Consider the following 26,319-nt stretch of genomic DNA (forward strand, 5'->3'; position numbering starts at 1 on the left):
AGAAGCAGGTGAGACGCTAACAGAGAAGAAGCACCGGGGATTGTCATCTGTTTTTTGAAGACTGCTTCCTGTTGACGTTTTAACCTCGTGTTAAAGGATTGTTATTCTTATGTACTTTAAACCTCCACTTCACAACTGTTTAAAGGATTAAAGATTTATTGAATGCTCTACTGCACTTTGGACACCTGTTTTGATTCTTTTAATAATCAGTTATATTATTTACCAGTGTTATTTATTAAAGGTAGACTACAGTATATATAATTTATCAGTGTTATTTGTTAGGAAAATTGATTTTTATGTTAATATATTTGGGATGCGGAACGGATTAACTGGATTTCCATTATTTTCAATGGGGACGTTTGTTCTAGATACGAGAAATTCGCTATACAAGCTCAGTGCTGGAACGAATTAAACTCGTATCTCGAGGTTCCACTGTATATATATATATATATATATATATATATATATATATATATATATATATATATATACACACATATATTTGTATACACATATATTTGTATACACATATATTTGTATGTATATATATATATATATATATATATATATATATATACACATATATACATACATACATACATATACACACATACATGCACTTACAATAACATAGAAATCAATATAAACAACATTAACATCATTATCATATGAGAATATGAAGTAATATATAAGAAGCACATTTCATATAAATATAAATTATTAAACAGTAAAATCTTCTTCTATAATTTGCTACCGTGGCTATTCGTTTGTCTGTCCAGGATTTTAAATCACCTGTAGCTCGCAAACCGTTTCACCTATTGACTTGAAATCTGGTACACATATAGTACGTCACGTCTGCTATCCGCTTTATGGGTGATGAATGTATTACTCTTTTTATCTTTATTTTATTTTATTGTAGAATCAACTCCTATCTGCGCACACCAGGGCGGCCGTGGGCAGATGCGTATGGTGTATTCACTCTATGTTATCATGCATTGCGCTGTCACTGGTATTTTGATAAAAGAATTTGAACAACATATAAGAAGCGTATAAATTATTAAACAGTAAAACATTAACATTTAAGAAGTAAAGTTACATTGAGTACTACTGCAGGGCCTTTGGGTATACCTCATTTTTTTCTTTGCCCATTACATGCTTAAATGTATACATTTTTTGGTGTACCTACCCGAGAACACGCGACATATAACCGACCGTGGGAGAAGCATGGATTTTAAACACGCGTTGAGTTCATCTGCTGGTCTCCCTCGTGGAATAACTGGTAATGTTTGACTAAAATCTACAGCGAGTAAAACAACATTACCTCCTTTTTTTTTTTTTTTACGATCTCTGAGATCTTGCTTTTTTCGGTTCAAGGCTTCATAAGCTCTTTTATGTTCAATGTTGTACTTAATAAGTACTAATTATCCCAAACCATCATCTTTGAATGTTGCAAGACTTTCGCCTTGTATGTAGATCGGGGTAATTACATTCATTGCATTCCTAGTCTGAATCACAATCTGATTGTATGGGTGGTTACCTGGCACTGTAGGGTTGCCACCCGTCCTTTAAAATACGGAATCGTGCCGCGTTTGAGAATGAAATTGCGCGTCCCGTTTTCAATCAATACTGGACGAGATTTATCCGTATTTTTTTTATAATTTTTTTTTTAAAGCAGCGTCTCATGCAAATCATCCCACACGCATTTTATGAAGATGCCTCCTTTCCTACTTTTGATTGGGTAATACTTGATGTCATCGTTAGTTTGATTGGTGTTTTTAACTGTCCAGTGAGGAGGGCGTGTCTTTTAAGTACAGTCTGCAAAGTGTTGGCACTGAGATGTTGCGTCAGCGCCATAGTTGAAGCCCCTAACGTTGCGGTCAGCAAGTCGGCTAACATCCGCCATGTGCCGTCTTTCAGTTGCGAGAAGCAGATCATAGAATGGTTGAAACTGTTGCCCCTAACGTTGCGCCACGGCATGTGCTTCGTTTATACCTCGTGTCTTCTCATTAAACTTTTATCTCGCGAATATGTTATTGCAATCCGCAGCGGGAGCGTTTCTATAAACTTCATTTAAACTTACGTTTTACACCGTGCTTTGTTTCCCTTATGAACATGCTTGTATGCTTAACTCGCTCCGTTCTCAGTTGTTTAATTAATTTTTTGCTCTTCGCTGTTTGCGGCTGTCCCTCCATTTCCCCCTACTTCGTTCTTTTATCTCGCGAATATGTTATTGCAATCCTTAACGGGAGCGTTTCAATAAACTGATTGAAAATAGTTTTGCATTTACCTTTTTAGTAAAAGGCGAGCTTTTAAGCCTGAGAAATCACCCCGTAAATGCACACGTTTAATTGGACATGTGTTAATATGTATGGTTACACAGTATTAAAAGACAGTGAACAACGTCAGTTACCTTTGTTCCCGCGTTTGATAAAAGGTGAGCTTTTAAGCCTCAGAAATCACCCCGTAAATGCACACGTTTAATTGCACATGTGTTAATATGTATGCTCACACAGTATTAAAAGACAGTTAAAAATTAACGTCATTTACCTTCGTTCCCGCGTGTGACTCGTGCTGTAAATGTCTTCCTTGTTTTTAGTTCACGTGATTACGTAGGAGGCGTGATGACGCGATACGTGACTCCGCCTCCTCCATTACAGTGTATGGAAACAAAATATGTTCCAGTTATGACCATTACGCTTTGAATTTCGAAATGAAACCTGCCTAACTTTTGTAAGTAAGCTGTAAGGAATGAGCCTGCCAAATTTCAGCCTTCCACCTACACGGGAAGTTGGAGAATTAGTGATGAGTGAGTCAGTCAGTGAGTGAGTGAGTGAGTCAGTCAGTGAGGGCTTTGCCTTTTATTATTATAGATATACTGTATATATATATATATATATATATATATATATATATATATACTGTATATATACATATATATACTGTATATATACATATATATACTGTATATATACATATCTACTTATTGGCTCCTGTATTTAGGATATAGCGGGTTGGATAATGGATGGATGGACATTTGTATGCATAGCCCCATTTGCCCGTTTTCGTTTTTTTTCTTTCTTCAGTAATATTTCAGCAAACCCGGAGCTTGTCAGTTCAAATTGTGGTACTGAAACCACTGTGTGACTCTGAGGAAGTCACTTCACCTGCCTGTGCTGCAAAAAACAAAAGTAATGTAACAAATTGTACCTCAGATGTTGTAAGTTGGTGGAATAAATGCATAAGTAAAATAGATAAATATGTATTATACACATAGGAACTATTCATTTATTTTCAGTTAAGTCATCTGCAGCAAACTTTTATAAATGAGGGTTTCTGATTTTTAGATAGTGCAAACTGTTTCTTCTTCATTGACGTTTTCTCTTGGAGAGCTTTTTTCATTTCATTGAAAATGAAAGGAGCAGCTGCCAAAATATGTAGCTTTCTTATTAATTTTTCAACATTGTGTAAAATAAATGTATAAAGTAACATAAAAGGTTTAAATACTGGTTATTCTTTTACACTAAAATATTACTACAGAGATACAAAAAAAGTAAAATGGATATGTTCTTTTTCTTTAAGGAGATTAAATATTACTGAAGAAAGAAAAAAAAAATTAAACAGCCAAATGGGGCTATGCATACGAACTTAAAAGGTTTAAATAAAACAGAAATATATATTTTATTTTTACTTGTTTAACTTGTGGAGGGTGTATCCTGTAGCAAAGCCCTAACTTTTTTCGTGAAAGCCAGTTTCAGTAAACAAGTGTTAAAAACAGGTGTAAAGATATTGACAATAAGCTACGCAAACCCAGGAAGACATGGAATCGTTTAAATCAAGTATTATTACATCTTCCTTTCTTAAAGAGAAGTAAGGCAGTACTTATAAGCTTACATATTTATATATATATATATATATATATATATATTTATATATATATATATATATATATATATATATATATATATATATATATATATCTGAAGCCGTGCAAGCACACTCTTGAGAATGCAACGTATAGTTGTACAGAAGAAAAGCAATCTTGCCTCAAATGAATGGCAACCTTTTGTAGGTCTATGAAGTTAATTTAAACTTTAGGTTTACACGGTGCTGTCTTTCCGAAGTACCTGCACTCATGAATATGTCTGTATGTGTCAGTCGGTCAAATCCACGCGCTTCGCACCGGCGAAGTACCGCTTTTAAATTTTTATTAAGAAGAAAATAAAACGTTTTTAAATTGAGGGAAAATATACTAAAAACAGTTTGTTAAGGATCAGTTTTTTTGTGAAGCTGCCTTTACTCGAGTGATCACTTCGACCTGACTTGGTGGCCAAGTATAAGCGTTACCTGGTAGCTAACCACCCATACAATCAGATTGTGAATCAGACTACGAATGCCGTGAATGTAATTACACACTCACTGCACTTGCTTACGGTAATCGAACCTCGGACGTCAGCGCTAGAGGGGCTTAGCAGCGGTGAAGTATTGCTTTTAAATTTTAATTAAGAACAAAAGAAAACCTCAGAGGTTCGATTCCCGAAAGGGAGTGAAGAGAGTGTCCGGCTACCTACCAGGTAACGCTTATGGTTGGACAGCAAGTGACGTAACATCAGCCACGGTGCCTTCAGTTGTGAGAAGCAGATCATAGAATGATTGAAAATAGTTTTGCATTTACCTTTTTAGTAAAAGGCGAGCTTTTAAGCCTGAGAAATCACCCCGTAAATGCACACGTTTAATTGCACGTGTTAATATGTATGCTTACACAGTATTAAAAGACACTCAAAAATTAACGTCATTTACCATCAGCCTTCAGTTGTGAGAAGCAGATCATAGAATGATTGAAAATAGTTTTGCATTTACCTTTTTAGTAAAAGGCGAGCTTTTAAGGCTCAGAAATCACCCCGTAAATGCACAATTTTAATTGCACATGTGTTAATATGTATGCTTACACAGTATTAAAAGACAGTCAAAAATTAACGTCATTTACCTTCGTTCCCGCGTTTGACTCGTGCTGTAAATCTCTTCCTTGTTTTTAGTTCACGTGATTACGTAGGAGGCGTGATGACGCGATATGTGACTCCGCCTCCTCCATTACAGTATATGGACAAAAAATATGTTCCAGTTATGACCATTACGCGTAGAATTTCGAAATGAAACCTGCCTAACTTTTGTAAGTAAGCTGTAAGGAATGACCCTGCCAAATTTCAGCCTTCCACCTACACGGGAAGTTCGAGAATTAATGATGAGTGAGTCAGTCAGTCAGTGAGGGCTTTGCCTTTTATTAATATGTATAGATTAATTTCGAGCTTTTTTCCCCACTGTGTCAATATTTTTTTTTTCTTTTCTCTGTACCCTAACAAGCTTTCATATGACACTCAGGCAGTCGGCTACGACTCGTCTTTTCACAGTTACTTTGATATCTGACAACTTCTTTTTTATTTCGGGCACTGTGCAACTTTGTGAACTTGAGCTTTCTTGTTTCTCCGACACTCTAAGTCACTCGATCAACTTCCTTTTGTTGTTTATACCACTGTTTAAACCAACAAATAGTACGTTTTTCTTTGCCTCCACTTTGTATTCACTGAAATTTTTTTATTTCTCCCCGTGCTTTTGCCATTGCCTTTTCACAGAACGCTGAGCCTAAGGGCTATTTATATTGATTTGCATATTCAAAGAGGTGTAATTCTGGGAGGAGTTTGGGGAGTGGCAGCAGGCGCATGCACATGCGTTACTTTTGACACTGACTGGGATTTATGGAGCAGAAGAACGTGAAAGTTGACAAAAACACACAGATTTATGCATCTGGATTTTTTTGTGCGTACAAACATTTCCACTTTTGTCCTTACGTTCCGGTTATATTGTAAATTCTACACGTGACGTTATGCATAAGGTCCCAGGCCTCCTGTTAATTACTTTAACACAAAGTGTAAGAGAAACGGTTATTACGAAATATGGTATGCTCAGAAAAATAAATGCTTTTCAAACTGCCTAACACAGAAAAGGTACACTGAACTTTGTTCTAAACGCACTGTTTGTATATGATAGGATATCTGTGATTTTTGCAAAATTTAAATTCCACACACCTCACACAAATGTAGCTTTCCATGTATAGACTGGCACACTGCTGGCAAATGTTGGTATGTAATGAAGCTACACTTTATAGTCAAACTTGCACTAGCACTGAAATGAACAATTGTTGACTGAAAAATACACTTTACGTACAGATCAGCAGTCATACATCTGGCATAGCCTGAAAATCTAATATATGTACACATTACGCACATTTTAGAAACAGGTTTTCAAAGATGTACTTGATAAATTTTTTTACTTGTTCTTTGTCAAGATGCGTATAAATTAAAACATAAAATTCAAAGTATATATATTCAGACATGTGGACTTTATATTGCAATGGAGACCCTATTGGCATAATATTACATCTAGCTTATATAATTACCATAAGTGACCAAATATTGTTCATGTTTTAAGCACCATCTCAAAGTTCAGTACATGATGAATTATATGGTAAAATGTAAATTAACCAACCAGTTATCAAAAATTCAAAAGGAATAAAAGAAAACTGCAGCAAGTGGAGAGGAAAAATACAGGTCAGTAGGTCACTACAGTAAATCAAGGTTACCACAGAACTGAATAAATGTCTTCATAAGTTTATATTGCATATATTCATTTTTTAAAACAATGGAGATAATGGTCAGAATTCATACTGGTAATAAAGTTAACAATCCATTAAAAGGAAGATAGCGGTGTTTCTTGACTTGAGCTTTTACGTGCATGTTAATCCTTCACCACTAAGAACTGATAGGATATTAAATCTAAAATTCATATTTTAACAATAATTTACATACAGAAGTCATTTAGCAAAGTGACAGAGTCAAAGGTTATGCATCTATATATAGAATAATTAAAGCATATAAAAATAGTTTACAATTCAATTACAATTATGTGAATTTCCCCTTGGGATTAATAAAGTATCTATCTATCTAATTCAGAATGTTGCAGGTAGTGTAGTGTACCGATTGCTGTGTAGCTGTGATGTTCAACATCTAAAAATACATCTTTTTTTTCTAGCACACATTACCTGGAATTTTAAACCATATCGTCCTCCAAAATTAACATCAGATGAAGACCCTAAAAAATCTATTATTTGCAAACTATTCTTGAATATTTTTTCCAATCTAAGATTTGCTTTCAACATTTTTTTTCAAATTTTGGACATAAATTTTTTGGATTTAAAAAAAAAAGTTGTGATTTTGTCCAGTTTGATATTGGATTTAAATTTCACTGAACAGACTTTTTCAATCCATTTTATTAAAAGCATACTATTAACTTAAGGGATTAGTAGTTTAACATAAAGATATAAATGTATATTAAGCATAACATTGTGGAAGGGAAGGTCCACAGCTAAAGGAGCAGGGGCCCGTCTTTGAATAAAAGCATCGTCCACCCATATGTTCGCACGTGGAGCAGTAGCTAGCGATCTGCTGAGAAGACGACTCGTCTCCGGGTTAGTGCGAGGGGGTCAACCACCTGTGCATTGCATTGCTGGCACATGCAGGCGGTCTGAATGTCTAATTATTAGACCCTGGCGGCATTCAGGTGATCGCACCTGCAACCGCTCCCCAGCCTATAAAAAGGGAGTGCAGGATTATAAAGAGGAGAGACGAAAACAGAGCGGAGGTCCCAGCCTATAAAAAGGGAGTGCAGGATTATAAAGAGGAGAGACGAAAACAGAGCGGAGGTCATACAAAAGAAAAACCAAGCAGGCAGGAAGACGGCAAAGAGAAATTATTTTTCATATTGAAAAAACAATTTTTTTGAAAAAGTCTTTATGAATGCAAACACAAATTAACAATAATTTAGGTTTGTTAATGCAAACTATTAAAATTAGGATATGCCAGTACAAACAAAAATTAATACATTTTAAATATAACATTTAAACTTTTAAAAATAATATGGAACTAACACATACTGAATTAAAAATATTAATACAAAAATGTTGCTGCCCAAGCTCTATTGAATGTCTTATGGACCTTTTCTCCTTATTTACATTTCTGGTCTTTCGCCTTTGGATAACATGATCAGCAGGATACATTGCGGTAAGGAGTTTTGCTTTTTGCCAGTGAGATTCTGTCTTGACTGTCAGCAGTATACTGGACTTGACAAAACACATGTGTGAATCAGCAGTTCTAACTGGATAGAAGATGTACTTCATAACTAAACATTACAAAAAGTCATGGCAATAATAAAACTTCCAAACTAGTAATTAAAAAAAAAAAAACTATGAATATTATTTTATTTAGAATGGGAACTGCCATGGACTCACCCTGACATCTTTAGGATATCTGAAACATGGCATAATACTGCAAAGTTTTTAAGTATACAAGTACTGCAATATATGGCAATGTATTATTGTTTTTGCTCTGACTGAAATCATATCACATCTGCTAAAAATGTGTCATTCTATTACACCTAAAAAGAAAAAAAAGAAAAACCCAGATTCAATGTATCTCACTTCTTAATTAGAACCCAGTTGTGTCTATTGAAGTCATTACTGTTCAAGTGGCACTTTTGTGCCTCATATTAAGTAGCATGCTTTAGGTAACATAAATTATAATTGTTATTTTTATTCTTAAAAACAGCTGCAATAACTATTTTAACTGTTTATTGTTTTCTTAATCACCAGCCAATTGACACAGAATAATAATGGGCAAGTTAGATTAACTGAAGACTCTCAACTGACCCTAGTCTCAGAATGGGCATGTGTGTGCCTTGGAATGCTGCAGTACAAATTGGGTTTTAAGGATTCAAGCTTTCTTTATTTAGTCATGTTTACACAAGAAAACATGACATTTGTTGCTTACCTTCAGTCCAGTGTTGATAGAAAAAGTTCTGTACCTCCAGTCAACTGACCCTGCACTGGATTGAGTGGGCTAAAGAATATTACAGCAACCCATTGAGGATAACTGATGAAATAAAGCAAAATAGCCCAGTGATCTCATAATTCAAGGAAAAAACTAAACTCTATTGACATTTTTGGGGGGAAGTAACTACAGCATTTTAATTATATGCTTCTTGAGAACTATTAAAACTTACAGTGCTAAAAATAAAAAAGGGGCGAGTACCTACAGTACCAAAAAACATGATATAGAAACAACCAGTATGATTCAGATGGAGCAACAAAGTGAAAAGTACTTACAGTCTAAAACATGAGTTGCTTAGTATACACAGTACACACAGATATCAACTGAAAGTACTTTTAATATCTGAAGGCTTAATTCATAAACAGACTGGCAAACAACCAACAAACTGCTGGTACAGACTAAAGGCCTTCCTTTAACATAATTTGGCATAGGAATTACAAACTGCTGGCATGGTCTAAAAGTTAACTTCACATACAAACAGTAAGTATTGTTGGTATGGTCTGAATGTTTATTACACGCATATTCTTGTACAATGATTGTAAAACACATTCTTTGTTTAAAAACTTCCTTCATGCGTAATTTGACAGAGAACAGACAAAACTGCAAGCATAGAAAATAATTTTCCTTTCAGTCAGAGGATGCCACAACTGCTGCAGCCAAACCTTTCCTTGATAATTCAGCTAACAAGCTGATACCAATGTAAACATAGGCTTCTTCTTGCTTATGACTTACATCCAGTAAAGCTGAACTGTTTCAGGTATACATTTATTAAGAGCATATACAGCACCCTTACCTTTTGGCTTTCTTTTACCCATTTTCTTTAAATGTATTTCTGCATTGATTGCTACAGCTTTTAAAATAAGCTCTTGAATTCATCAATGTGATCTGTTTGAGTAACTGGTTAAAAATATTAAAATAAAAATGTCCAGTGAATAATGCTCACAGAGGACGTAACACAGTGCCATTCTAGCCTACATGTATTATAGCTATCTAACATGATTGAAATGTCTGTCAAGTGTCCCTTTAATGAGTACATCACAGTTAAGTTATATCATGTTTATTATGAAAATGTTTCTTAAATTTGTACTTCATGCTGGTATGGCAATATTTGCACTTCTGTCTCCTGCTTTAAAACTGTTACGACAAGTGCAATATCTAAACCTTTATTTAGATGTTCAGTGCTCACAAAAGCTGGACAAGAAACTTACTAAGATTAGAAACACAGAAAGAAATAGCTGTCAAACGTTCATGAACAAATGTCCCCTTTTGTTAGGAGAAAATAAATTTAAAAAATCTGTCAATCTTCAGTGAATAAGTGTCCCCTTCAGTAAACCTTGCTGCTCACTTCTTTATTCTTTGCAGTACACAAGACATCATTATTTAACTGTACTACTTTTTCCAAATGCAGGAATCTTGGCGGTTATGTCACAATCTCCACCCCTCAGGCAGAATTAAAGGAACAACCATGTCTGTTAAGATACAAATATTCTAACAATCTCTCTATCATTTGTTTAAGTTAATGTACCAGTTGGAAAATTCTTAATTGCATGTTTGACAACAAGATGCCACAGCCATAAAGTAATATCAGAGACAAACTATCATAGAACAGTTTACATTGGCATACATAAATTAACATAATAAGAATACAAACTGGAAATAATTAATTTAAAACACAACCTCCTTAATAGATGGCTGCTATGACTATTCCAACAACACTGATGTACACATTTATTAAGTCAAAAAAAGATAATTTTTCTGCCTGCTGAAAAATATACTTAAAAGAATACTCCACCCAAAAATTTTTTTTAATGTAATCTCATGTTTTCATGCAGAATGGAGAAAAAGATATTTATGACATACCAGAACTCAGTGGTGACCAGTGCTGTACATGCTGTCATGTTACTCGTGTCATATAATCCACATTTCTATCATCCAGTCACCTGCTCAAAATGTGCAAAATGAATGATTTTTTTTTTTTGCCAAAAATATTGTTAAAAAATTACTTCCATAATTATCAGTGCATATTTAAACAGTAAACCCTAAGACTCATGGGAGAGACTTTTTGACTTGAAGACCCATCTATCACTGTCATCCACTGGTGAAGAATTCTGTGTTCAGTTCAAAAAGTAACGTAATATTTCACAAAAAAAACATGTATTTTGCACATTTTCAGCAAGCAACTGACTAACAGAAATGTGGATTATGTAACACAAGCCAAAGTAACATTTTTTTCCAACCCGCCCCATGGACATTTTTCACATTGTTTGCCATTGTACAGCACTGGTCACCATGGAGTTCTATTATGTCATAAACTTCTTTTTCTGCATTCTGCATAAAAACATGAGATTAAATTTGTTTTTTTTTTATCCACCTCTACAAAGTACATGAGTTAAAATAATAAAAATACTTTTTACTGGAATATTCCTTTAACAAAAAAATATTCCCTCATTTGTCCTTCCACCCATTACAGTACCTGCCAGGCTGGTGCCAAGTGGTGTTCACAATCTTTTGTGTTTGTTTATTTTCATTTTATAAACCACTAAAATTTCATGCTGTACTTTTGACAGGGACACACTGCTCTGAATGCAAGTAATTTATGACAACTGGTCATTTGGTTAATACCCACCCAAAAAAAAAACAAGATGCTAGTTGTGGCATACCACCTGTCCACTGCCACATCCTTAATTTATTGATGGTCACCCTACAATGCAATATTGAAAAAAATGTAAGTATTTGCTCAGAGCTAGATGCTCAATACTATGTTTCATTAGACTGTGTGTGAAATCTCAACATAAGAACATAAACTGATAACTTGTACTTACATGACAATAATAACCCTATAAGCCTATAGTATAGTATAGTGAATTTTTTCCTTACACACGTTAATCAACATGCAACAAGTTCCACTCTTCAGCACCATGATTAGAGATCACAACTACATTACTTCGAGTCTTCAGTCTTCCTTACCTGAAATATCACAGAACATATTTATCATAACCTAGCAGCATACATCAAAACAGACGAATATCTCAATGTACTCATATTACATAGACTAGAGTTCCAAGGACTGGACCCCATTTATGATGTAAACAGCTTCAATACTTCACTGCTAGCCATTCTTCTGGAAAATCCCAAAGTTGCTGGGCTCTACTGATAGACTTTTAATAGTTTAAATTAATGTCATAAAATAAATCTTGTAAGGGCTAGTGCATTCTTTTTTTCTCCAGACTTGTATTTGAAGAATATTTCGTAACATGTCAGACAATAACTCAATCATAGTCCCTGCTACTTTACACTGAGAAAGAAATTTTTAGAAAACGCTCACACATGATCCTAGTGACTAAGACTTGAATTGATTAATTGATCTTTACACAAGTTTCATTAAGTTTGAGTTTTCAAAGGTTAATTTTCCACATAATTTGCCATAGAATTATGACTTTTTGAACATTTATCCTTTTTGTTAGATTTTGTGAAAGTCTGATTGAGAGAAATTGTGCAGTCTTTCAATAAACAGTGTTCACCAAATTGCTTCAGGAGTGTTAGTTGCATCCATAAGTTAATCTATGGTACATACCATGTATACATAAAGACACAGATGCAAGGACAAAAATGATATGAGTTAATATTGACTCTGTATCTTGTAATGTGATGGGTAATATAGTTGTTGAGTGGTTAAATGCTGCCTTATAAACCGTCTTAGATTAGTTGATGTCTATAGGGATGTTGTACTTTATCCTTGCATCTGTGTGAGCTTTCCTCCAAGTACTCAGGATTTTGTCTCACATCATCAGAAATATGCATGTTAATTTAACTATAACTGACTATAACTGGCCCTGTGTGAGTGGGAGAATAATTGTGTTAGTGGGCCCAAGATGAATTGGAACCCCATCTAAAGCAGGTTCCTGCATTGCTCCCAATGTTGGCAGAATAGGCCCTGGCCCCTAGCATCCATAAACTGATTTATTAAGGTTACCTTATCCGGTTTATAATTATAATAAATTTAGTTTTCTTAAGCTGCATGGCCTCCATTCCAAACAATTTTTTAACAATCAGATTGAGGATAAAAAAAAAATTGTCACAAAATTGCCTTGGGAATCTAGATTGTCTCCATTAATTTATAAACAGACTGTTCCTGGCATTATGTGAGACATTTGGGATTTTCATATACAATTTATTATGTCCGTCCTCAAAACATGTTTAACTATATTCAGTAAACTACTTGGGGCAGTGGGGTACTTCACCCAAACCATACTCACAGTTCCACTTCACCTCAACAGCATTTAATCAAGACCTGCTAGATTAATTTAACTAATCCCATAGAAACTTGTTCTAGCTCTGCTGGATTTCCTAATGAAAAATAAAAATTCTGAGGCCTTTTCTGCTCTGTAGCAACAATGCTGTCCCCCAACGAGGACAGCCTGAAGTCACTGAATAGAAACACAGTGATCAGAAACACAAAGCAAGTTCACAGTTACAAATGTTCAATGATAGTCTAGTGAAATTCTCACGTCTCTATGTACACATGTATAATAACTTAATAAACTTGAGGTTTCTGGTGATCACAGATCTGTGTTTTTAAGAATGATTTGGATAAGTGATTAGTGGGTTAAATTTGAAGACACAATCCGGGGTTGGACATAAACACATAGAGAGGTATTGAACAAACTTCTCTTGATATGTGACAATATTATCACGGCATAATGAGTGATCAAATAAATATACAACCTGAATGAAGCTAAGGTTGGTTAAGGGATCCCATAAAATGTAAGAACATTGTTACTGCAAATATAAAGTCAGGGACAGACATTAAGAGTGCTAAATTACAAACACTGTAAGAACAATCCAATGAGTTGAAAAATTTAAAAAAAAAAAGATTAAAAGTGGTCAGTAGTATCAGGATTTAATCAGGAAAAAGCACAATGTGAGCTACCAGTACTCAAAGCAGGGAGACACAGGACAGAAATCACATATCTTGTTTGGCTATTTTACCCATTTATTATATACCTCAGGTTTCACTACCAAAGTACACACGGACAGGAGTTATTCTCAACGTTAATATGGCTGGTAAACAGTTCAGTCTTCACTCCACCTGATAAAAAGCATGACTATTTACAGCATGCTGGAGCACACGTGCTGCAGCCACATCACTCCGAGACACAACTTGGCCCGCCCTGCCGACAACCAGTGGAGCTCACATCAGGCTGACACCTCTCCAGATCCACCAGAAATAGTGCCATTTCACACATTTTTCTTTCGATTCATACCCTTTCCATAAACCTAAATCAATTAGGGCATCTCTCTTAAATTTTCAAGGAACGGCAAGGCCCATTAAAACGGACATGCAAGCAGAAAGAAAGCATGCAGGCAGAAGTCCAACACAGTCTATTTGCTGAAGTCTGAGCATTCCTCAGTGAGTCAGGCTGTAAGCTACAGACCTGTGACTGGATCAACAGTTTTTGGATACTGTTTGTTTAGGAAAGATTGGATCTTAATAACAACATGCACAGACACTATAGTATCACAGGTAAGAGCAACTAAAGTTGCCAGTTTTAGCTCCCACATCATGATCCTGATATAGAGATAAATGTCCATATGAAAAAAATAACATTCAAGCCGGAGCTAGTAGCTATAAAGAAAACTACAAGGGTCCTGTAGTAAATCTTAAAGACACTATATTCAAAGGGGAGCATAAGTTAAACTGGTTAACAATCTGTTGGCCCAACAGATCTGGCAGTAGTAACACTCAGGCCCAACTTCGTTGTTCCTGGACAACAATCTTTCTCTAAGAAGCCATATAACTTAACATGCCTAATCTTGGACATCTTCTTTTGAAAAAGAATAATGCCTAAGTTAACTATGCTAACATGGATACATGCGGTCTCAAAACACTTGTCTGACAGTTTGGTTAAACATAAGAGAATGTGTAAGCCAATAATGAGAGGCACTCTACTGCTAAACTGTTATCAACCTAATCTATCCATCACCAAGTTATCAGTTAAGTCTCTGCAAGAGATATGTAACTCTGAGTGGTAGACTTTCCAAGAAATGACCTAAACTTACTCACTAAGACAACAGACATGATGTGCTCCCAAAAAAAAGTTGTCTTGGATAATTCATCCTTTTTCCTGACTCACTTTATCCAGTACCAGTAACGGCGCACTGCACAATAACGTGCAGTGAATACACTGGACTTGAGCGTTCATAGTTTTCATACTCTTTTCTCTATACGTTTAGCATTCGTTTGCTCAGAGGTTGATGCGCTGCTGCTTCCTGAGCAGTTCTTCTTTTCAACACCCTAGCGGCCTGCTTCTTCAATTACGTAGTACATTTTTCTTCATTTTTGACTTAAGCTGGCACTTAAGTTGGCACTCAAGTCTTCAATCTGCCTCAACAATGATTTAAGATATGAAGAGGTAGGGGAAGTGACAGCGAGGGTGGTAGGGATGAGAACGGCTCCCACACGCATGCGCCACACAGCCGCCTTGCTGGCTGCTTCCAAGAGTTTATTCTACAATAAAATAAAAATAAAAAGAGCAATAACCTAGGAGGTCAATCATCACCCTGAAAGTGGATAGCAGACCTCACATAGTATGTGTGTACCAAATTTCAGGTCAATAGGTCAGACAGTTTTGCAAGCTACAGGCAATTTAAAATCCTGGACAGACAAACGAACTGCCAGGGTTGCGTATTATATATAAAGATATGTTCTTTCACAGATGGGGTACCTCTCTGCAGCACAAGAAACCAGACACCAGAAAGCAGCCTACCACATGACATTTCATACCTAACAAACCACTGAACTACATATGTTTGGAGTGTGAGGGGAAAACAAAAAAGGGAGAACAGAGATGTACAATAATGTCTGCAGCAGATAACAAAAACTTTTAAGTGTTTATACTGAAAAACTGGTGCAAAACTAAGTTACACAAACTTGATTGCTCATTTCCTTTGACTTCCCAAAGACATAGCCAATAGTTGGTCACCAGGGCAAAGGACTTGCAGCACTTCCAAAAAGTAGTCTTGGCAAATCTGTTGGTTTTTTTTTTTTTTTTTTACTCATTCCTCCAGTATACAGACATAAAGAGCTTATGCACCATCACTAACAGCCCAATCAAAAATTAAAAGATATCCCCTAGTTTTTGATAACATTCCTAATGAAATCAGCATGACAAAAAAAATAAAAAGACTGGTGAAGGAGTAGAGATGCTTTTATATTAAACTATGAACACTAAAATCAGTAGATATCGCTGACATTAATACTGCGTAATTCTAAGCGCGACCTTCGCATCATGTATCAATATAACAAAAAGTGGGGGCACATTTGCGCACTCTTCATTTTACCCGCTTTTTTTTGGGGGGGGGGGGGTAATGCAGCTCTGCTGTGGAAAAATATGCCACAACATTGTTATTGGGGTGATGGCCATAAGTTTACAAACTTTGCACATCCACATTTTTGATTTGTGGAGCTGTAATGACTTCATCGCTTTTGCATCGACAGTCAATCGATTCATGCATTCATCAGCAAGCATTAGTGCCATTTATAGAAAAGTGCACACTTTCCCAGGTCATCCGCCAGCAAAGCAACCATCAAATTAAATGCCAGTCGCAAAACTGTAGTCATAACTTGAAGCACACGAACCATAATCGCTGATGCAAGGGCATGTGATCAAAGAACATCTTGGCATACTCCTCAGTTTTTTAAGTGAAGTGCAGCCGACAATTCAGATGAGCACAAGTGACGCATGGGACGGGCAAATGAGACCAGGTGCGCAGCTACGCACAGCCACATTCTTTACAATTTTGCTTACCTCGACCGCGGTTTTTAAAGCTGTGTTGTTTCCTTGCACAGAATCCTTTTTTCCAGGAAACCTTTGTCTCTCTTTTGTGTCTGTTTTCGTTTGCCTGTCCCATGCACGCTGGCCGACTTGGTTTTCGCAACGCATCCAATCCAGTCCACTGGACCCTCTTCATTCAAAACTATGCAATCTGACGGGTCCCATTTTATGTACTAATTATTCGTATAGAGCGTGGACGCCTCGTGCGTTGGTCGGTGCCAGAGTCTGCTCGGGACCGTCTTCTCAGGTATACACTCAGTGAAAGCGTCTTTGATATATATATATGCACACCCACACCGGCCCAATAAATATACCGCTTTCTCTTAGACTTTTCCCCCGCTCGTTGTCTTTATCCACTCACTCGGTTCTCGATAAACAATCCGCATTCGGGCCAAGCCTTTTGGATGTACTCTGCTTGGTAAGTCGGACGCTCCTTCGCCTAACCCTTCTTCCACACTGATGCTGCCCGCTAAAAGTGGTGATGCACTGGAACCCAGCAGCTACCCCACTAACGTTTCTGTAAGTTTCTTTCGACACAAGGCTTTACGCAAAATAATCCACTACTAAATGCACGGATCCAAGGCGGATGTCTTGTTGAACGCTAAGTGTCCAAAGCTATGGGCCCCAAATCCGTTTACTTCGGTTACTGTTCACGGGCCCCAAATCCGTTTACTTCGGTTAGCGTTGCGAGGCTGGTCCGGGAGATGTCAGTGCTTTTGGGGGCTGCTTCAGAAAACCCTTTGTTTCAAAGACTCAACACAGCACAGCTCGCCCGTCTTTTGTTGTTACATCTCACAGCCAGCAGCTTAGTTACTAAACAGAGGCTTGTCTGTCAAGCGGTGACGTCACAAACGACTGCCCAACACACGAAAACCACGCCTTCTCATTCAAAACACCAGAAATATCCGCCCACGTTCAAAGACAAAGTTCCACCCATTACACTTTTAAATAGGCAACATAGAGATAACGGAAAGTCTATAATTTAGGCCACTCCTCGTAACCTCTTCAGCAGTGCTTTGATTGGTCTGTCTTCCTTCCCTCTCAGTTTTCTCTCTTTCTCTCTCCTTTTCCTCCCCCACCTACTGTACGTCACATGGGTCTTCAGGATTCTTAAAAATAAAATAAAAGTCTTTTCTTTTCTTTCATTAGAAATGTTTCCATGCGAAACACGACCGTTTGGAAAAGCCTTTACATACAAGTACTTCTCTGTCTCTAATTTGTTTCACCTTAATATCTAAATGAGCCTTAAAGATCCTAAGTGAAGTAGCAAATGATTACTGAGTATTCTCATTTTAGACCAGGTAATCAATACTTAAATCATGTTTACAAATGAAGGACTGCAGCTTAGCACAACTCCATCTATCAGGATCTATTGTCTCTCGAGTCGGTGTTTTCATAGTCTTTGCGGGCTACCATCGTTCCATATTCTTTTGGTGTTCACATCGCTTCATATTCTTCCCGTATGCATATTTTTCTTCGTGCACTCGGGTTACATCCCACATATCAATGTGTACGCGTAGTTTCCTGACGACTCCATAATTTCACAACGCCACCCACTATGGACAAGCTCAGATTCCCAAGTCCCATTAAGGAGCATGCATGCCCCTGCGTCGTCAGGCATGCATATAAGCACATGGGGGACATACAAACTGCTGAGCACGATTTTGATTTGCTGCAATGAAATTTTGGAAATGGGCTAGCCTGCCGCACCATTTTTTCACTTTGATTTTTGTGGTGTCTTTGAATACTGTACAGCCCTCTTTAGGTATATAATCTTCATTTCCATCAAACGATGTGGCATCCTTTCGTTCCTAACACATTACCCAGTCCATATCAGTATAGATATCCAGCATGATTTTTTTCCCATTGAGATCTGATGTATTTTCAAAGTGTTCCTTTAATTTTTTTGAGAAATTTATTTTACGGTTTCACTATGTTAGTTCTACTCTCAGATCTTACCGATTAAGGAAAAATATTTTCAATAATTTACTATCTGTCTCCCACTCACTCATGCAAATTAAGGACCATTTGGCTAATCAGAGGAGTAACATTCACAAATGTTTGGAGCTTGACGGTAGGAAGATGAACTTGGGTAGCAATTTTCTTGCTTGAAATGGACTAATCAGAATTGGGATAGATTTTTATAGGCTTGAGTGGAATTTTGACATGATTGGGCTATAACATAGCTGTCAAATCTGCAAACCCCAGTTGGAACTGAATTGCAGAAGCAGACTATTGCAACAGAAGCACACGAGCATCTCACACACTCTAAACAAATGGACAGTGATTTACAGCAACAGAGGAGAATAGCGGATACCTTATCTGAAGTGAAAAGTGTTTGAATCCATCAGTAAAACAAACATTACTGTTAGAATAAAAGCTGACATCCAACTAGGAGAAGAAATTAACAGACCAGCCAGTGGTGAAAGCTTGAATGCAGGTGTATTGCACCAAACCAGCTAAACTCAGAAGGCACAAAAGTAACTGAAAACACCTAGATAATGATGAAGTCATCGCTAAACAGAAGTTCTATTTGTTCTCTACCTGTCCAGGGTATGTTTTTATTATGTGTCCTGCAGCATATACAACTTTGGTTGTAAAACGGAGAGCTTAAGCTGCCAAATATGTAGAGTTAGCTTAGAGCGGTCAAGAGAATATGCATTTTGAAGCACCACATTAGGAATCTGATAGCAATTAGGCAAACCAAGTTACATTAATACCTTTACAAGCCATTTTTTAAATTCTTATTATGTGCACTATTCATGTATTTTTAAAAATATTATGATTTGCAATTTGTATTTATTTTTTAATTACCATGTTCATCTTACATTCAAGGGATGGCACGGTGGTGCAGTGGTGGAGTAAGGAGACCAGGGTTCACATCCCAGGTCCTCCCTGTGTGTAGCTTGCGTGTTCTTCCTGTGACTGTGTGGGTTTCCTCCCACAGTCCGAAGACATTCAGGTTAGGTGAATTGGTGATCCTAAATTGGCCCTAGTGTGTGATTGGGGAATGTGTGAAATGGCACCCTGTCCAAGGTTTGTTCCTGCCTTGCACCCTATGCTAGCTGGGATAATCTCCAGCAGAACCCCATGACCCTGTTCAGGACTAAGTTAGAAAATGAATGACTGAATGCCCTTACCTTACATTCATTTTGTTGACTTTTACTTAGTTAAATTTTTTTATTCAGAAGAGTGTTGATTAATGGCTACATCAACTAAAGAAGTGGCTTTAATTTGAAATGAAACAAGAAAGATGTTCAGGAATGAAAGAATGAATGAATGAACCAATCTTTAGGCTGTACTGAACTCTAACATCAACAAATTGTTCTTAGTTGTGAGGGATGGCCGGCCATTTACCCCGGCCAATACCCCTAGGCTGCTAGATGGAGCCCTCCCTGTAGCATGGAAGTGCCCCAAAGACCAGCAGGGAATTATGGACAATGGAGTTTTTATTCCCAACCCTGCTGGACACCATGGGGCCCACCAGAGGACAGTGCAGGGAGGCTCAAGGACTCTTACGTGCCCTATAACTCAGAAGTGCGTCATGATCACATGACAAGAAGAAATGACGTGCTTCTGGGTTGAGGAAAAGGACTTTTACCCTGACCCGGAAGTCATAAGGACTTGTGGATTGTTGGACAGGAACACCTCCGGGTCATGGGGTATAAAAGGACTGTGGGAAAGCCCAGACACTGAGCTGAGCTGGGTGGAAGGGTGGCAACGCGTCTGGGAGTGTGGAGGATTGTTATTGATTATTGATTTGTTATTGAGTATAGTGGAGTGGTGGTGCTTTGTGCACTTCATTATTATAATAAATAGTCATCTTTGGACTTTTACCTGGTGTCTGACGTGTGGTCTGAAGGTTCAAGGGGTCACGGAGACCTTAATCTGTCACATAGTAAAGAAGGTACAATTTATTGAAAGGTGTTTTTGCTTGACCTTTGCTTTTTGTGGAAAGCACAGACTCTATAACCATATTCAAAACTCTTCCATGTTCTTTCTTTTCAAGCCATTTGGGATGTCTCTAGGTTTTGTTCCTAAATCCAGATGCCTTCAGCAGAAAGCGGGAAGTTTATGTTATTGAATGCTAAGCTGAGCCAAAAATGTCTCCAGTAAAGCTAGGTTATGGCAAAAATTTCCACCATTTAGAGGGTTGACAGTATTATCAATCAAGGTATGGGTTCATATTTAAATGACCAACAATTGGAGCATAAGGAGACATGATAAAAAAAGGGAAAGGTCAGTATCCATCCAGCCCTTAGAGCAATGAAGCCATAATCAATAAATCTACAGGTCAACAATGATGAGATGTTTTATAGAGAAGAGGTTTGCCTTCTGTCAAAGTGATTCCAGGACAACAATCTCTCTCTAAATATCAACAAAATTTACAGGTATATGAGTTGTTTATAGATTTCAGAAAACATGAAGCAAACTACAGTTCTAACCACATCAGTGGGAATGCTGTGGAGAGGGTCAAGAGCAGTTAATTTGTTAGGAGGTGGGCACATAACATCTAAACTATTGTCAAAAATTCTCATTAACACTTTTACTTCATCAGATACCTGAGAAACGCCTTTATATCTTCATTTATGGGTCACAGGCTAAATTACATTCTGGTACAGCACCTGCTCAGCTCAAGACAGCAAGGCTCTGCAGAGGTTGTTAAAGTCAGATCACTGCAGAGGACCCTAATGGCAACCCTCCCAAATGTGTAAAATACCAAGTAGGTAACAATGCAAAAAAGATGCCTTTATTGCAAACATAACTGCATGAAAGGTATATAAAAGGGAGAATTCATACAAAGATAAATCAACAAAACCCTCTACACTTCTGAGCCTACCTTAACAGGCATGAAGCACTGTCTGTCAGGTACAGTGACTCACAAGATATGAAATACAGGTGTAGACCCTCCTAATCAACCTCAAAGATCCCTAAAAGCCTGAAAAGCTATGTAGAACATAGACAGCTGTATTTGTCGATGGGGCCTGATGACCCTGACGCTCTCGGCTCTCTAATCTAATGTCTTACTCATATTTCCAACTGGATGAATAGCAACCTTCTCAAACTAAATAAGGAGAAAACTGAAATCTTAGTGATTGGCAAACATGGATATAGCAAAGTTTAAAAGTCAAGAGAGAGGTAAAAAATTTATGGGTAATTACTGACTCTGACCAAAAACCAGATTACTGGGTCTGCATTTATTCACTTAAGGACTATAGCAAAAGCTTGACCTCTCATAACTTTACAAGACACTTAAAAATTAGTACAAGTTTTTATTTTTAGGCGACTAGATTACTGTAATGCACTCCTAACAGCAGTACCTAAGAAAGGCATCATTTGGCTTCAATTAGTGCACAATGCAGCAGTCAGAATCTTATCAAGGAAAAAGAAAATTGTCTTGAAACCCATGTCATTCAGAATTGACTTTAAAGTATTACTAATGGTTTACAAAGCCTTAAATAGTCTTGTTCCGTCCTGTATTTTGGAATTTCTGTCCCCCTACACCTGAGTCATAACATAAGGTCTTTGAATGGAGGTCTGTTTATGATAACAGATAATAAGCCACACTTAAAAGAAGTCGTGAGTCAGCCTTTTCCTATCATGCACTCAAAATCTGGAATACTTTACCAATTGAAGTTTTCCAGGCTAATACTGTGGATCATTTTTTTTAAAAACTGCAAAAAAAAAAAACCCCCATTATTTTAATATGGCTTTTTGTAGCTACATTTTAATTCTATTTCCTGATAGACTATATGGGCATAGAATTATCATATTTTTCAAGGTTCCACAATATATATTAATCATTACTATTCTCTGCTGTCTTTTCTGGTTCTTCTGTGTTGGCGATCAGTGCTACCACCACCTGATCAAGGCATCATGCAGCCCCCTGTGTTGATGGATTGAAGGCGGGTGTCCCAGCTGTCCACAAGACTAACATCATTAAATACTATCATGTGAAGCCTGAAAACAAAGAAGACTGATTTACAACCATTTATGTAAGTAGAATGCTCAGTGGGGGTTAATACAGTCTTTTTGGGCTTGAAACCTCTGCAGATTTTATTTTTTTCTCCAGCCTAACTGGAGTTTTTTTTTCTGTCCTCCCGACAATCTGACCTTACCTTTTTCCATTGTTACTTATTCTTTAATAATATTGCCTAATCTTTTTTGTTTTTCATTTCATATAACCATCTTTTTGTCCTCTTGTGAAGCACTTTCAGGAACATTGCTTGTATGAAAATGTGCTATATAAATAAATGTTGTTGTTCTTATTGAACCAAGGCACTGCAGCCCATGACTTTCTGTTTCTCCCTACCACCATCATGCGCCTGTTTATTTCAGAATATGTGACGTATGTCATTACCCACATTACAAGATTGCAGTCTCCTTAGAAAAAAAGTGCCTACTCTGCCATTTCTTTTATAGTTCCTCTGCGCTATGAAACCAGTCCAGCCTGTCATTGATGTGGACCCCCAAGTACTCATAGGAGTTGAACACCTCTACATCCACTCCTTGAATATTGATTGGACAGAGAGGCTGTTTTGTGTGGCAAGAGTCAAGAACCAGTTCCTTGGTTCTGCTGAAGTTAGGTTGCAGACAATTCTTTCTACACCAAGAAACAAAGTTCCAATTCTGACTCCTTTACTCTGTCTTATTCCTCTTATCAATACACCCATTAAATACAGAATCATCTGAGAATTTCTGCAAGAGACATGACCTGGTGTTATATTTATAGTCTAAGGTGTACAGAGTAAAGAGAAAAGGCAACAGGGCTATTCCTCACATTGCTCCAGTGTTGCTCACATCCATATCAGAGACACAGTCTTTGAACCTCATAAACTGCGGACAGCTACACAGATAGTCCATTATTCAGTACACCAAAAGTTCATCCACCTGCATATTACCCCTTAACAGGGATGGCTGAATGGTATTGAAGGAACTAGAGAAATCAAAAATCATAATCCTCACAGTGCTACCAGCTTTGTCCCGGTGAGAGTAAGCTCTGTGGAACAGACAGATAATTGCATCCTCAACTTCAGTGTTTATCCAATAGGCAAACTGCAGTGGGTCCAGGTGATCTGCCTCAAGAGGACTCATATATGTCCAGAACCAGCCTCTAAAAGGTCTTCATTATGTGAGATGTAAGTGCCGCTGATCTATAGTCATTAGATGAAGAGATGCCTGCCTTCTTTGGAACTGAAACAAAGAAGGATGTTTTCCACAGCAGCTGAACTTTCCAGAGCCTTAGTGACAGACTGAACAGGTTACAAATGACACCGCAAAGTTGGTCAACACAGGTCTTTAGAACTCAAGAACTAAGTTCATCTGGTCATGCGGTTTTTCCAGTGTGTAGCTTCGTCAGTGGTCTCCTCCCTTGGCCTTCAGTTATGGACAGCCCGACCTGATGATCAGAGGACTCATCACTGGCTTTTCCAGTTAAAGTGGTAGGAGTTGTTAATGTAGTAGGGATTGTGGGGGCAGGTGGGGGGCTGGACATTGGAAGAAAGTGGTAGTAGGAGAGAAAATTAAATTGTTTCCAGATGTTATCTTTCTCCACATCCCCCTATAACAACTAAGCACTGAATTGCTCGAGCCCAGTAATTACGCTCAGTCCATTCCAGAGATTTTTCATGTTATTCTGAGTGAGTTTGCTTTCTAATTTAGCTTTGTTAGTTTCCTTTTCTTCAGTCAGCTTTTTCTTCAGAACTAACTGTGTATCCTTCAGAGCCTCTTTCATTGTCACCAGATTTGAATGCTCCCTTTTTCTCATACAGGTGACTTTTAGCTCCTTAGTAATCTACAGTTTGTTTTTGGAAAGCAAAGTACTGCCTTTGAGGATACAACAGTGTCAACACAAAAGTTTGCATAGTCTGTGATGTAGTTTCTGAGTCCCTTGATACAGTATCATCCCCATGTGACTTGCAAATCATTTCCCAGTCTGTCATTTAGAAGAAACCATTCAGAGCCTTTTCAGCTTCCAGTCTCCACTTCCTCACTATCCTGGTGGTAATAGATTGGCATCTAATAGCAAGTTTGTAGTTGGGAACAAGATGAATCAGGTTGTGGTCAGATCTGCTCAAAGGTGCTAGATGTTTACACTTAAATGCATCTTTAACATTTCAATAGAGCAGGTCCAGCTTGTTATTTCCTTGAAAGGAACATGACACATAATGATGGAAGTTTGTCATTGTTCCTCCAAATTCACATGATGAAAGTCAGCACATGTTATAATTGCCGGCTCAAAATAAGTCATCATTAAAGTGTTTGTAACAGAGCAAATCACTTCAATTGCTGAGTCAAGATGGAGAGGGAGAGGGAGAGGGAGAAATAAAAATATTAATAAGGATGATATACCTTATCTACCTTTTTGATGAATTCCAACAGCCAGAATTTCAATTGTAAACTTTGTAAACATTTTGGTAGCTGGGCACACCTTCACAATATATGAATGGTGATCCAAAATCTTAAGCCTGGACCTAAAAGGGGTATTCCATAGTGCTGATTTTGTAAGAAGCCAAATATTAGTTCCTTCATTCTAAATTTTGCAAATTACTGATTTCCATTATTTGTGGTTTATTTTTTTTTTTGAGTAAATAGTTACAGTATGAGTGCCAAAAACCTAAAAACGGTGTCATGCTATCACATCCTATCACTGAATTTTCTAAAGCTAGAAAAAAATAGCCATTTTGAAATTTGTTCCCTTCTAGTCAAAGTTAACTAGGACCAGTCAATAGATGGGCTGTAAAATGTAATCATGGTAATACATTCTTTGAAGATGACCTAAGGTCTTGCCATTGTTCAGTTTCAATGACAGACGATAATGTTTACACCGTAGAGTGAATCATAATGGTGAATAGTAGTGTGACAGTGCTTGAGATAGGAGACACTATAGGGACTAATTATGGTTAGGTGCATCCATTATTCATAAACAATTAAATACAACCAAAGTCTGTGCATATTTTGGCAACAACAAAATTCTTAAAATGAAGTCTCACTGTGGCCAATGTTTCAAAGGTGAACTGTAAACAAATGGATTTGAAATGGAAGCTACAGTTACTTTAAAGGGGTTTAAAACTGAAATTTCCTCTAGTCCAAGATCTGAGGTACTCAGAATGTCAACAGATCTTTAAGAACTGTTATTATTTAAAAGCATTATGGTTCTGTTTCATAGCTGAATATTTCATCTTATCCTCATGGCCATAAAATTAATTTTAGAATTGTACTTAGTATATCTTTAGAGACTGGGCTCATGGCACAGAATAGTCCTGGACAGTTTATCAATAAGATCTCTCACACACAAACCCAAAAACATATTTTGGAATTACCCATTAATCTAACCTGCATGCTTTTGGGGATGTAGAAGGGGAACTAGAGTACCCAGACAAAAATAACATGTAGACTCCACAAGGTCAATGACCAGGCATAGGATTCATACCCATTATGCTGAATATGTGAAGCAAAAGTAGTATTAACCATTGCACCACTATACCAACTTTTAATTAAGTATGCTGTTCAAATTAAGACAAGAGTCAGTTTCCGGTTAATAAATT

At 37.2% G+C, this 26,319-nt stretch overlaps 1 protein-coding gene across 2 annotated transcripts in view; it reads right to left on the reverse strand.

Moving 5' to 3' along the window:
• rhobtb4 (Rho related BTB domain containing 4) overlaps window positions 1-17,692 on the reverse strand; it is a 204,587-nt gene extending 186,895 nt beyond the window's left edge. The window contains exon 1 of one of the 2 annotated variants that reach the window (XM_028804661.2): window positions 16,745-17,692. In XM_028804661.2, the coding sequence (XP_028660494.1) occupies window positions 16,745-16,879 (135 nt within the window). In that variant the 5' untranslated portion in view covers window positions 16,880-17,692. The remainder of the gene's footprint in view (window positions 1-16,744) is intronic. The other variant, XM_028804662.2, reaches the window with a different exon arrangement.
• Between the last annotated feature and the right edge of the window lie 8,627 nt (window positions 17,693-26,319).

Source organism: Erpetoichthys calabaricus, chromosome 7 (genome assembly GCF_900747795.2).
Source record: "Erpetoichthys calabaricus chromosome 7, fErpCal1.3, whole genome shotgun sequence".
Classification (NCBI taxonomy): domain Eukaryota; kingdom Metazoa; phylum Chordata; class Cladistia; order Polypteriformes; family Polypteridae; genus Erpetoichthys; species Erpetoichthys calabaricus.